The sequence below is a fragment of the Malania oleifera genome, chromosome 4 (genome assembly GCF_029873635.1).
Source record: "Malania oleifera isolate guangnan ecotype guangnan chromosome 4, ASM2987363v1, whole genome shotgun sequence".
NCBI classification, from domain to species: domain Eukaryota; kingdom Viridiplantae; phylum Streptophyta; class Magnoliopsida; order Santalales; family Ximeniaceae; genus Malania; species Malania oleifera.
Genome location: NC_080420.1, coordinates 79,700,821 through 79,715,889, shown reverse-complemented (window position 1 = coordinate 79,715,889; position 15,069 = coordinate 79,700,821). Strand labels below are relative to the sequence as shown.

At 36.5% G+C, this 15,069-nt stretch overlaps 1 protein-coding gene across 2 annotated transcripts in view; it reads right to left on the bottom strand.

Moving 5' to 3' along the window:
* Positions 1-415: 415 nt before the first annotated feature.
* Positions 416-15,069, bottom strand: part of LOC131152726 (photosystem II stability/assembly factor HCF136, chloroplastic) — a 77,992-nt gene continuing 63,338 nt past the window's right edge. For both annotated transcript variants that reach the window (XM_058104560.1, XM_058104559.1), the window contains exons 7-9: positions 2,266-2,381; positions 1,101-1,185; positions 416-688 (exon numbers count right to left, since the gene is read on the bottom strand). In XM_058104560.1, the coding sequence (XP_057960543.1) occupies positions 1,119-1,185; positions 2,266-2,381 (183 nt within the window). In that variant the 3' untranslated portion in view covers positions 416-688; positions 1,101-1,118. The remainder of the gene's footprint in view (positions 689-1,100; positions 1,186-2,265; positions 2,382-15,069) is intronic.

Below are 15,069 nucleotides of genomic sequence, written 5' to 3'. Positions count from 1 at the left end.
TATTTAATTTTCAGTTTCTACCTGTTAACTTTTAATTTTTATTTTTATAAATTTTAACAGTGATACCAACTAATCAAAAGCTTTCCAGGCATTAGTTTTGCTTATAGCTAATAATTGCCTCGTGAAGTAGAGAACGTAAATGAAACACACATTCAACCTTCCATCTGCCATAAACAACAAGAAGTGAAACTCCACTTCCTACTCATCTCAAAATTGAAGGAGTGTGAAGGAATAATATTATTAATATAACTTACTCTTCAAACTTACAAATTTGATTTCCTCGGCCCAATCGATGCTAAACTAGAGTAAATTTTATTTTAGGCAATTTTACACCATACGACATTACAGTATATATTAACTAACAAATGAATGAAAAATTAATAACTATTTGTGATATTGCCCAGAATCCAAAGGCTGGCAGCTAAGTATACACAATTTTATTCAAATTATAAAGAACAACAACATTCATGCTATCCATTCAAATACTTCAAATTACATGACACCAATAAATATCAAAATTTTCAGGTTGTTACATCACTCGGCATGCCACGGTGATTTTGATCATTCTCCTCCCAGAAATAGCATTAATTTCTAGCAAAGAACAATGAATTACAAATCGAATGATTTCATAGCAATTACATTACAGCATCCATGAAATTGATAAGCCCCGTGTGACAGCATTATAAGCCTGTGCACAACAAAATCGAAAGCATCACTTTCAAATCTGCAAATTGGTCGAAAAGTCAATAATTTGTTTTAACCATACCGAAGTATGGGAACATTTTCAATGCTGAGAAATCTGGAACTTAGGTTTCCATTTGTTGCAATGAAATTGAATGTGAGGAAGATAATTTTAGAAAGAAAAAAAATTTTTAATTCAACTCTTCAGTTTATGCCAAGATATTTTACCATGAACCTTGGGGAAATTTTTAGCTCATCTTTCAATTAGTTTCAAAAAAATGAAATTATTAAAATAACTCTCTTCACATTTTTTTGCCTGGAGTAAGCTTTTGTCAAAACAAGTGGAGCCTAAAACTTGAAGACAGCGTATCGCCTGTGGCATATATGGCATAGTCTAAAGGAAATTTCGGATGGATTACCATGAGCAGATTAGTATTTCATCCAAGATACCGAAGCAAGACCCCATCATTTCCAAGCACAAAACCTTTTGAATCGTTGATAAACCTGATACAGTAACAATATGAAACTTAGAAATTTGTGAACAAATACAAGAGTCTAATTGGCAAATGCACAAGATGGGTGAGTTTGGTGGACAATCAAAGAGTGTTGACAACGTCAAAAAATGTTGCGCTTAGGACACGAAGCATAATTTTATGTATGCGCCACTTGGTTGAAAGACAGAAGAAAAGAAAATAACATTACATCCAAAGTCTAATCATTATCAACAATTATAGAAGAGAACTTAAAAACAAAAACAAAAAGCTAAAAATTGGCAATTTGCTTGGTTATTTTCTCAAATTTAAACTACATTGACTGCATGTTCATTTTTCTATCTTGGATAAAAAATCAATAATAAATTACCATACCATCCTTCAATCCCCATAGAATTTTTCATCGAGAACAAAATAATTTAACAGTGAAACTATTTAACATCCACAAATCAAACATTATAAATAAATTTAAAGCCTGAATCAATTAAAAAATATGATTAGAATAAAGAAAAATGCACTAGTATACAAATTAAAAATATCATAATAAAAATAGAAAGTAGTTAATAATTATATTTCTGAACTCTCTCTAGTACTCAGAATAATTATATTGTATGTGAAGGTCGAAAATGGATGATTTTTCTCATTCTGGTCAGACTTATAAATTTTAGGGATATTTTTTTTAAAAAATTCACAAAACACTTATTTTGTTTTCTTTATCAAAAATTGTGTTTACAATGAATAATTTAAGTGAATTCTGGATATAAAAGCACTGCCACAACAAGTAAATCAAAAAATCAAAGCAAATGAATGCTTTGTCACCGCCTATTTTTAAAATTGAAAACAATAAGCCAAAATGATTTAAAACAGCCCCTAAACTACAGTCCCACAGCGAACAAGGTTTTTCTGCTTCCTGTTCATCTTTTATTTTTGGAAATCAGAACAGAAACAACCCACACATGGGCAGGATTTCTCTGAATATTCTCGTCAAGCTAAATGCTTCAGAATTAAAGGATTTTTTCAAGAATGGAAAGAAAACTAGCTTTCAATCAAAATTTTTAATTAACTGGTAAGCTTACAGAAGGTCTGAACTCACTTTACAGCATATAGATTTGCAGCAATATTATCAGCTGCTTTGTCACGGGTCCATGTCTTTCCACCATTGGTGGTTCTCAAAAGAATACCACTGCCCCCAGCTGCCCAAGCTTCATCCTGTATGGCCGGGAAAAAGATCAGAATATGAGCAGTATGGTTTTTAAAACATCAAACAAGGAGCCTTTAACAAATATTTTTCAGATTGTTGAGCAAATCAATGCGCAGCGGAAATAACCAATCATAGAATACAGCAACCAAGGATGAATAATATGGAAACACAATCATACAAATTATATGAAAGTAATAAAACAATGACACAAAGGATTAACGTGGTTTGGAAATGCCTACGTCCATGGGAGCAAACAGCTGTAATTTTTACCATCTTATCAAACAAAGGTTACAAAAATTATATATATGCTAACCCTTTTCAACCCCCAGCAGTTTTCCCCCCGAAATCCCAACCTATTCAACTTCCCAATTCAAAATTCAAAAATAGCGCTGAGTAACTGAACAAAACCGTCGATGGTCTCTGCCAAACCGTCGACGGTTTCTTCCTAAGCTTGACTTCGTCGATGTAACTCTGCAAACCGTCAATAGTTTCTTCTGCAAACTAGCTTCTTTGCTTTTCTAAACCCTGTTTTCTTTCTAACTTGGCGAATATACACCCTTTAAGAGAAAACGAAAACATAACTCACAGCTCCACCTCGGACAATAGGTTGGAACGTCTCCCATCTAGCATCTGGAGACGTTGATCAAGTCCAAGCAATGCTTAAACTTATCCGTGGTAACAGGCTTTGTCAACATGTCTGCTGCATTCTCAGAAATATGAACTTTCTTAAGCAAGAGTTCACCAGAAGAAACTAATTCTTGGATCCTGTAAAACCTCATATCTATGTGTTTGGTCCCGCATGATACACCTGGTTCTTTGCCAAATAAATGACACTCTTACTATCACAACGCAGCTGAACTCCACCTTACTGAATACCCAGCTCCTTGACCAATCCTATAAACCACAATGCTCCCTTAGCAGCTTCAGCCACTGCCATATACTCCAACTTGGTTGTGGATAATGCAACTAGAGACAGTATCATGGACCTCCAACAAATAGGCCCTCTCATAAGCGTGAACACATACCCTGTTGTAAACTTCCTGTCATACAAGTTCCCTGCATAGTCTGCATCCACATATCCCACAACTGAAGGATCACTCTGTTGCTTGCCGAACATGAAGTCATAGTGTGTAGCACCCCTCAAGTATTTGAAGACCCACTTGACTACATCCTAATGTTCTCGACCCGAATTTGAAAGAAACTTACCACACTAACAGCTTGTTCCAGATCCGGTCTTGTACATACCATAGCATACATCAAGCACCCCACTGCACTGGTATATGGGACCTTTAACATGTCACGAACATCATCATCTGTGTTTGGGCACTAGGTGGTAGACAATGTAACATGATTCGCCAACGGTGTACTCACCGATTTTGTATTATCCATACTAAACCTCTCCAACACCCTCTCAACATAGCTACCCTGAGATAACCACAATCTCCCTGTAGCTCCGTCCCTACGAATCTTTATCTCAAGAATCTTCTTGGCCGCACCCAAATCCTTCATGTCAAAACTCTTTGCTCAACAGAGTTTTCAACTGATTAACATTTATCATATTTTTCGCAGCAATCAACATGTCATCCACATAATGCAACAGAAAAATAAGTGAACCATCATCAAGACTCTTCACATAAACGCAGCAATCATACTCACACCTCCTGTAGCCAATCCGGATCATGTAGGAGTCAAAATATTTGTACCACTGCCTCGGAGACTGCTTCAACCCGTAAAGTGATTTCCTCATTTTACATACCAAATGCTCATGTCTAAGTTGACTAAACCATTCTAACTTTACCATGTAAATCAGTTCCTCCAAATCACCATGGAGAAACATTGTTTCTACGTCCATCTGCTCCAAATGCATATCGAAATGCGCCACCAATCCCAACATTACCCTGATGGAAGTGTGTCTGATCACAGGGGACAAGATCTCATCATAATCAACCCATTTCCTCTATGAGTAACCCTTTGCTACTAACTGAGCCTTGAACTTCTCTCCTTTTTCTGATACCGCTTCATTCTTCCTACACTCATTTGCATCCTATCGCCCTCTTCCCTTTTGGAAGCTCCACCAACTCTCATGTCTAGTTCTTATGCAGTGACTCCATTTCCTCCACCATAGCACCCATCCATCTACTTTCTATTGGCTGTGCACTGCCTTTTGAAAAATAGTAGAATCCTTACTTCTAGTAATGAGTGCATAAGAAACCAAATCATCAAATCCATACCTGGGGGGTGGCCTGGTAGTACGTATGAGGTTGTGTATAGCTATACTGTGATGTTGCTGGTCTCCCAAGCTAGAACTCCCTGCATTCTAAACATTTTCATTTCTGCCCTGAGTCTTTAACTCCACCTACACCACATGCTCATCGTTGCTGCAGTTTTCTAACACCTATTTCTCTTCTTCTTCTTCCTAAGTACACTACAATATGGCTTTCTCATCAAAAACCATGTCTCTACTGATCACCACTTTGTTTGCCTTTGGATCCCACAACTTAAACTCCTTCATACCTTTATGATATCTCAAAAAGATACACTGTCTAGACTTTACATCAAGCTTCGACCTCTCCTCACTAGAAACATGCACATAAGGTGGACATTCAAACACTCTCAAACCATAGTAGTCTACCGTAGCTGCCTGTCCACACCTCCTCAACTTTCTCATTTAGTGATGCCCTTGGTGATCGGTTAATCAAGAAACACGTCATATTTACTATCTCTGCCCAGAAGTTCTTTGCAAGCCCTGCATTCAACCTAGGACACCGAGTTCTTTCAGCTATAGTTCTGTTCATCCTTTCCGCCACACCATTCTGTTGTGGTGTCTTGCGTATTATGAAGTGTCTCCTTATTCCATGTTGCTCGCACAATTCCATGAACCTTGAATCAATGTACTCAGTTCCATTGTCTGACCCGAGGCATTTAATCTTCCTCCCAAACTGATTTTCCACCTCAACTTTCCACAATTTGAACCTGGCAAATGTCTCTGACTTGTGCCGCATGAAGTACACCCAAACCTTTCGTGAGTAATCATTGATAAAATTCATGAAGCACATATGTCCACTCCGTGATGCTACCCTTATTGGCCCCCAAACATCTGAATGAATATAATCAAATTCCCTCTGTCTTGTGTGTGGCTATTTTGAATTGTATCCTATTTTGTTTCCCAAGAACACAATACCTGTAGAAATTCAGCCTGCATGTTTTGACACCCTTCAAAAGATTTCTCTTATGAAGCTCCATCATCACACGCTTACCCATATGTCACGCTCACCCATATGCCCTAACCGCATATGCCACAAGACAATAATATTTGACTCAGACTCTGCAGCTACAGCTCCACCTACAACTGTGGTACCCAACAGTGCATAGATATTTCCTAATAACTTTTGTTCCTTCATCACCGTTAAGACACATTTACACACCTTCATTACCCCACTTTCAAACTTGTAACTAAACTCGTTACAATCTAATGAAATCAAATTCTTCCTTAGATTCGGTATATGCCTAACATCACATAATGTTCTCACAAGAACATCAAACATTTTAATTCTGATATTCCCTATTCCAACAATTTTGCACTAAGCATCATTTCCCACCAGATGCCAGAACCATAATTTACCGACCTGTGGGTATTGAACCAATCTTTATTTGGTGTCAAGTGGTAAGGGCATGCCGAATCTAGGATCCAAGAATCTATAAGGCGCTCTGAACCCAATGAAACAGAAAGCATATCACTACTACCGCTCTCTGAGTCTCCTTCCACTACATTCGCCAATTTTGATGAACCCTCTTGACTTTCTACATTCCTCTTCTTCCTTGCTGGACAATCTAGTCTTATCTACCTTTTTTTCCACACTTAAAACACCATATGTCCTTCTTCTTCCTGGATTGGAACCAAGATTTATTACTCAATCTGCTCCGAAACTTGCTTCTCCCACATTCCTAGTTACCTTTTACCACAAGCCCTTCACCTTGTGAAATCTCATCGCTGGCTTTCTTCCTCTAATGAAAACCTAACAGAGCACTTGTGACGTCCTCCAAATTCAAGGTTTCTTTTCTCCGCGTCAGAGTTGTAACCAAATTTTCATACGTATGAGACACGGGTAAGGAATTTAGTAGCATCAACTTCTTATCTTCTTCCTCGAACTTCACATCAACCCGTATCAAATCACTGATGATCTAATTGAATACGTTGATGTGTTGGTTCAAATCCGAACCCTCTATCATCTTAAGCCAATACATTTTCTACTCAAGATACAACTTATTCGTCAATGACTTGGACATATACCGACTTTCCAGTTTCTGCCAAACTGCCGTCGGAGATTCCTCGTCCATGAAGTGATACAACACATCATCAGCCAGACAAAGCCTAATAGTCACCACAGCCTTCGCTTCCAATCCCTTCCAACTTGTTTCATTCATGTCCTCTGATTGACTTCCTTACAACAGCTTCACCATACCCTGTTATACTAACAGATCCTTAACCCTCCTCTGCTATAGTTCGAAATTTCCCGATCTATCGAACTTGACAACATCGAACTTTGCAGAGGAAATCTCAATCATTGTAACCAATTGCTCTGATACCAATTTGTTATACAAATCAATGTGCAGCGGAAATAACCGATCATACAATACAGAAACCAACGATGAATAATATGGAAATACAATCACACAAATTATATGAAAGTAATAAAACAATGACACAAAGGATTAACGTGGTTCGACAATGCCTACGTCCACGGGAGCAAATGGTTGTAATTTTTACTATCTTGTCAAACAAGGGTTACAACAATTGTATATATGCTAACCCTCTTCAACCCCCAGAGGTTTTTCCCCCAAAATCTCAGCTTATTCAACTTCCCAATTCAAAAATCAAAAACAGCGCCGAGTAACCGAGCAAAACCGTCGAGGGTTTCAAACAAACCGTCAACAGTTTACTCCCAAAACCAACCCATCAATGCAACTCTCGATGGTCTCTGTCAAACCGTTGAAGGTTTCTTCTACAAACCAGCTTCTCTGTTTTTCTAAATTATGTTTTCTTTGTACATGTGTTCCACTCAATATATGAGCCACATATTACAACACAGGTAACATTTTTTCTATTAGTTAAAGTGGAGACTCATTGCATCACAATTCTATCTATTCATAGTTAATATATTTCACAAAAGAAAAAGTCTCCTAGTTCTAGAATTAATTTGAACATCCTCTCCAAATATACAAATTTATTTACATTTACTCCCAATTGGTTTGTGAAGTTAGAACCAGAATAGAATCAAATTTCAAAAATGAAATCTCATTCCTAAGTTTGATTTTCAGAATCAAGAGCAAAATCATATTCCAACCGAAATACAATTCCTGCGAATAGGGAATCATTATATCTAGACTAAAATAATCTTCGTTCCATAGAATCATACTCATTTTAAAATAAAAAATATTCAAAAAACGACAAATACTAATAATACTAACTATTAATATTATAATAAAAAGAATAACTAATAGTTGAAATAAAAATAATATTTATTATTATAAAAATAATAAAAACAACAAGAACAATATTAATAGTAAAAAAGGCCAAAATAATAATAATAATTAATCAAAGGATAATAATTATTATAAAAATCATAATTAATTATCATTACAATAATAATTATTTTAAGGATAATAATTATTACTAAAATAACAAAAAATAAATAACAACATAAAATAATAATTACACTAATAATAATCACTATCATGAAAATAATAATCAAACAAAAACAACAACAAATAATAATAATAATAATAATAATAATAATAATAATAATATTAAATGTTATTATTATTATTATTATAAAAACAATATCAATAATAACAAATAATAATAATATTTATTACTATAAAAATAATAATAACGGCAAAAAAATAATTATTATTTTAAGAACAATAATTATTATAAAGTTAATAAAAATAATAATAACTAATAATAATTACAATGAAAATAATATTTATTAGTATAAAAATAATAATAACAAAAAGAACAATAATAATAATAATAATAATAATAATAATAAGGAAAAAATATTATTATTATTAAGGAAAACAATTATTAACAAGAATAACTAATAATAATTACAATGACAAAAAAAATTTTATTACTATAAAAATAATAATAACAAAAGGACAATAATAAAAGGAAAAATTATTAATATTATTTTAAAGATAATAATTTGCATAAAATCAAAAAATAATAATAACAATAAAAAATAATATTAACACTAATAAAAAAACACTATTATAAAATAAAAATATGAAATAATAATGTATCAAGGGTTTTATAAAGAATGACCTATTTTTCGTTTTATTATAGAAGCCATTGAAAAATACCAAATGTCAAAAAGAAATTGAACTGGATTCTTATGGTCATTCCATGTTACTATCTAAACGTAGTAATTGCATTTCAAATGTAATTTCATTCCTACCTTAATTCCATTTCTCTCTCGATTCCTTTTCTACTTTAATTTTATTCCGCAAACCAAATGGGAGGTTATATATATAAGTCACTACTAACTTTCCACATTCTAGTGCAAGTACCATACCAAGATTCCCATTCCATGAATTGGAACATTCTATGCTCAAGGCAACATTGCCACCATGTTCACCGCTAGAAAAAAGATTTCCCAAAACATATATAATATGACTTGAAGGAGAGGAAGGAAAAAAGGAAAGAATGGGGGAAAAAAATCTCCTGCAAAGATTGGGAGAAGAACCATCAACAACTGCACAGGGGAAATATGGAAAGAGGTAAAGTCAATAATCATATACTTTCTTGCTTACCTCCAATGACATTTATAACATGAAGAGGCACCAATTAAAGAGCACGATACAAGAGACAGATGAGGATTAGTTGCTTTGCATGTACTCTACGTGCAAGCAATGCCAGAACACGGTTTCGGATTACCGTGATTTACGTTTTAAGGTTTGGTATTCTATGTGGCTCTTCTTTCGACATTTTTACTTGATGTTTGTTTCACCCTTAATAATAAGCCTATGATCTTCATTTTATCCATCCTCTTTCTTCTAATTCTCTTCCAATTGAAAAGGTACGCAAGCAGGGATTTAATGTTATTTTCATATTTTATTTATTTAAACTACTTTTTATTTGGACAATATCTTTTAGATTTTAGCTTATTATTCAGGACACTAGTACTTGAGATTATTTAGTTTTCTAAGAATATCACTCTCTCTCCCCCAACCCCCCCTCCCTCAATTGACAAGGTATGCAAGCAGGGAATATATTTTATTTTCATATTTTATTATTTAGGTTTTAATATCTTTTAAATTTTAGGTCATAACAAGAAGCCTTAAGTTCCACTATGTGGGGTCGGCTACATGAATCCTTTTCAGCCAATTCACCTAATCAAACGTGTTTTCCTATATTAGATTAAGAGCTATTAAATCCCTCCTTACTACTTCTGTTAAAATCTCAATCCCGAATATCTTTGTAAATAAAATACAAATTAGGAAAGTGGGTAATTATAGGGGATTTGATATTATTCAGTAGGAAATTGTTTCCTTGTTTAGAATAGGTAATTGTATTATATATTGGATTGTACATATTGACAAAATTATGAAGAAAATATTTTTCAATCGTTTCCTCTTTCATGGTATCAGAGCTAGGGTTTCTTAAACCCAGCTAAACGATGGCTAACAGCAGAGGTTCTACCTCCTCTACAAACATCACCAGTGACTCAGAGGTTACGTCCGGTGGGGGTACGAATGGACTGGATAACACAGTCTTTCCACTCTCATTGGAAAAACTAAACAGAAAAAATTTACGTGAATGGGCTCAGTCCATGAAACTGGTGATTGAGGAAAAAAGGAAGCTTGGTTATCTTACCGGTGAGCAGAGGAAACCAGACCCTTCCGACGCTATAGCCTTGCAAAGATGGAGGTCCGAAAACTCCATGGTCATGGCTTGGCTCATCAACTCGATGCAACCATCAATCGAAAAAATTTACTTGTTCTTGCCGATGGCGAAGGAAGTCTGGGAAGCCGTACATGAGACGTACTCCGATGTCGAAAGCTACTCACAAATCTTCGGCATCAAGACCCGATTGTGGCAGATGAGGCAAGGTGAGAGAGGTGTCACCGAGTATTTCACGGAGATGACTCATCTCTGGCAGGAGCTCGATCTAAGCATCGATGAGGAGTGGGAGTGCTCCGACGAAAGCACGCGATACCGAAGGAGGCTCGAAAACAAGAGGGTCTTCGAGTTTCTTGCCGGTTTGAATTGAGAGCTCGACGACGTGAGGGGACGGATCCTTGGCCGGCGACCTCTCCCTTCAACCCAAGAAGTCTTTGTAGAGGTCAAGAGGGAAGAGAGCAGGAGGTGGGTGATGCTGCGGCCGCAATATGAATCCGCTGGGCTGGACCCTCCTGTACCTGTATCCGCCCAAAAATTAGATGGGCTACACGCTGGGCCGGATGCCTCAGCTCTTGTATTAAAAGGCGCACGGGGACCAAGTCAACGACCGCAAAGAGGAAAAATATGGTGCGAACATTGCCCAAAAACAGGTCATTCAAAAAATACCTACTGGGAGATTCATGGAAAACCAACAGATTGGAAATCGAGACAATACCAAAAAAATCGTGGGTACCAAGCCAACATTGACGGATCAACTGAAAGATCACAAGGAGAGAACAACAATACCCCGCCCAGCAATGCATTCAGTCCTAAACAGTTGGATCAGTTATATAAGATGATTTCATCAATGCAAACATCGGGTCAGTCTTCCTCTGGTTCCCTGGCTCACCGAGGTAATCATCTGTCAGCTTTAAAAACCACATCTTGTTACAAATGTCCTTGGATAATTGATTCGGGTGCATCCGATCATATGACTAGGTCTTATCAATATTTTTCATCCTACTCACCATATACCGGGAATTTAAGGGTAAAAATTGCAGATGGCTCTCTCTCACCAGTTGTTGGAAAAGGAAGTATTCGCATATCTGATTCCTTAACTTTACAATCGGTCTTACATGTCCCCAAGTTATCGTGTAATCTGTTATCTATCAATCAGTTAACAAAAGACTCAAATTGTTCCGCTAAATTTCTTTCCTCTCATTGTGTTTTTCAAGACCTATCATCGGGGAAGACAATTGGCACTGCTAAAGCGTATGAAGGACTCTACTACTTTAAGGAGGCAAGTTTGAGTGAACTATGTAATACTGCAATTTGTGATTCTACATCTACTTCTAGAAATAGTGAACTTTTGTTATGGCATTCACAGATGGGTCATCCCAATTTTCAATATTTAAAACCTTTGTTTCCTTTTCTTTGTTCAAATAAAATGGCTTCTGAGTTTCAATGTGAAGTATGTGACCTTGCTAAACATCGTCGTACTTCTTTTCCATCATCCATATACAAACCATCTCGCCCATTTGCTATGTTTCACAGTGATGTATAGGGTCCCTCACGCTCCCTAAATCGCACCAATACAAAATGGTTTGTGACCTTTATCGATGAACATACTCGTCTTTGTTGGGTCTACTTACTGAAAGACAAAACTGATGTCCGCTCCATTTTCATCAATTTTCATACCATGATTCATACACAGTTCCAGACTCATATTCAGATCCTACATGCTGATAATGGTACGGAATATTTTAATACCATCTTGGGAACTTATCTTCAAGATAATGGAATTGTTCATCAAAGTTCTTGTGTGGATACCCCTCAACAAAATGGGGTTGCTGAACGAAAAAATAGACATATACTTGAAGTAGCCAGGGCATTAATGTTTACTACCCACATGAAACATTATTTTTGGGGCGATGCCATCTTAACAGCCACACATCTCATTAATCGAATGCCAAGTCGAGCACTCCCATTTGTTACCCCTCTTCAGAAATTTCAGGAACACTTTCTTGCCTCTCGACTCCCTTCCAGTCTCCCACTGAAAATTTTTGGTTGTACTGCTTTTGTTCATGTCCATGCACACCATCGCAATAAATTGGATCCTCGTGCCATTAAATGTTTCTTCCTTGGTTATTCACCTACCCAAAAAGGCTACAAATGCTATGATCCAGTCTCAAAACGACTTTCGTTAGTCTTGATGTCACTTTCTTTGAAACCACTCCTTATTTCCCACAGCCCTCTCTTCAAGGGGAGAAATGGAGTGAAGATCGGTTCTTTGATCCTTTTACTACTGAATCTGCGGTTACTCCAGTTATTCCATTCCCTGACCCATCTATTGAGTCTTCCATTGCATTACTTCCTGGCTTGCCAAACACAACTGAGCACTTACCCTCAGGGGAGATGCAGGAGAGCAAAACAACGCAGACATACTGGTTTACTCAAGAAAGCCGAAAACAAAGGAAAGGGAGAATCTCATACCTGAGGCACCAAGAGCGTTGGAACCGATGATGGCTCCGAATAATCATGAGCCCTTGCCTTATCCTGACCTGGTAATTGAGTCTTCCTCTGATAATTCTGCACCTAATGATATCAATTTACCTATTGCAATCAGAAAACAAACCAGGTCATGTACTCAATACCCTTGGTCGAAATACATGTCTTATAAAAGCTTGTCTACAGGATATCGTGCGTTTGTCTCTAATCTTGACAGGATGAAAATGCCAAGAAACATTTAGGAAGCTCTAGAAATACCATAATGGAGAGAGGTAGTCATGGAAGAAATGCGAGCCCTAGAAAAAAATGGAACTTGGAAGTTGACAGATCTACCGAAAGGGAAGAAGCCAGTGGGTTGTAAATGGGTCTTCACAGTGAAATGTAAATCTGATGGAACAGTTGAAAGATATAAAGCCAGACTTGTTGCAAAAGGCTTTACACAGACCTACGGCATTGACTATACTAAGACATTTGCACCAGTGGCAAACATAAATACAGTTCGGGTTCTCTTGTCCCTGGCAGCCAATTTAGATTGGCCACTACAACAACTTGATATTAAAAATGCTTTCTTAAATGGAGAAATAGAAGAGGAAGTTTACATGACTATACCACCAGGATTCAGTAGAACAGGTGAAGAAAACAGAGTGTGTAAACTAAAGAAATCGTTATATGGCCTCAAACAATCTCCTAGAGCGTGGTTTGACAGATTCGCAAAGGTACTAAAGAATCAAGGGTATCGACAAGGGCAATCAAACCATACACTATTCTTCCAACAGTCTGAAGGAGGTAAGAAAACAATTTTAATAGTGTATGTTGATGATGTAATCCTTACTGGTGATGATACTATATAAATGGAGAGATTGAAGAAGGTTGTGGCTACTGAATTTGAAATTAAAGACTTGGGACAGATGCGATATTTTTTGGGCATGGAAGTGGCAAGAACGAAAAAGGGAATTAGTGTTTCTTAGCAAAAGTATGTTACCGACCTCCTAGTTGAAACTGGCATGCTAGGGTGCAAACCCAACGAAACCCTGATAGAAACAGTAAAGAGGGTTGAAGATTGTGGAAAACCAGTAGAAAAGGAGAGGTATCAGAGATTGGTTGGCAAGCTGATCTACCTATCACATACTAGACCAGATATTGCATTTGTAGTCAGTGTAGTAAGTCAACACATGTATTCACCAAAAGAAGTGCACTTAGATGTTGGATACAAGATCCTTAGATATCTCATGGGATCCTCGGGAAGAGGACTCTTCTTTAAGAAATGTGAAAGCAAGGAAGTAGAGATCTTTACAGATGCAGATTGGCCAGAATCAGTGAAAGATAGAAGGTCCATCACAGGATATTGTACATTCTTCTGGGGAAATCTCGTAACTTGGAGAAGCAAAAAACAGAATGTGGTGGCTCGTTATAGTGCTGAAGCTGAATTCAGGGCAGTCGCTCAAGGGATTTGTGAAGGATTGTGGTTACGAAAAACTATTGGAGGAATTACAGGTACCGGTGAACCTTCCTATCAAACTCTACAGTGACAATAAGGCAGCTATTAGCATCACTCTTAATCCAGTTCAACATGACAGGACTAAACATGTGGAGGTAGACAGGCACTTCATCAAAGAAAAAATTGAAGGAATTATATGTATGACTTATGTATCAACCAAGGAACAAACTGCAGATATTCTCACTAAAGGGTTGGGATGACAGAGCTTTGATGATCTTATTAGCAAGTTGGAGATGATTAACATTTATGATCCAACTTGAGGGGGAGTGTTAAAATCTCAATCCCGAATATCTTTGTAAATAAAATACAAATTAGGAAAGTGGGTAATTATGGGGGATTTGATATTATTCAGTAGGAAATTGTTTCCTTGTTTAGAATAGGTAATTGTATTATATATTGGATTGTACATATGAACAAAATTATGAAGAAAATATTTTTCAATCGTTTCTTCTTTCAACTTCATTCCAAGTTATTTTAGGTCTATCCCTACTTTTTTCATGTCAAACACAATAACTAACTCACTCTTCCTTACAGGTACACTACTAGGCCAAGGTTTCAAACGCCCAAACCATCTTAGTTGCCCCTCCTTTATCTTGTTTTCAACCGGTACTATGCCTAAGTTATTACGTATATGTTCATTTCTTACTTTATCTTTTAATGTTAAACCACCAATTCACCTTAACATTCACATCTCAGCAACTTTTATTTTTTGTACACGTTGTTTCTTAATTGTCCAACATTCTAAACCATAAAGCATAGTTGGCCTTATAGTCATCTTATAAACTTTCCTTTTAGATTTAGGGGT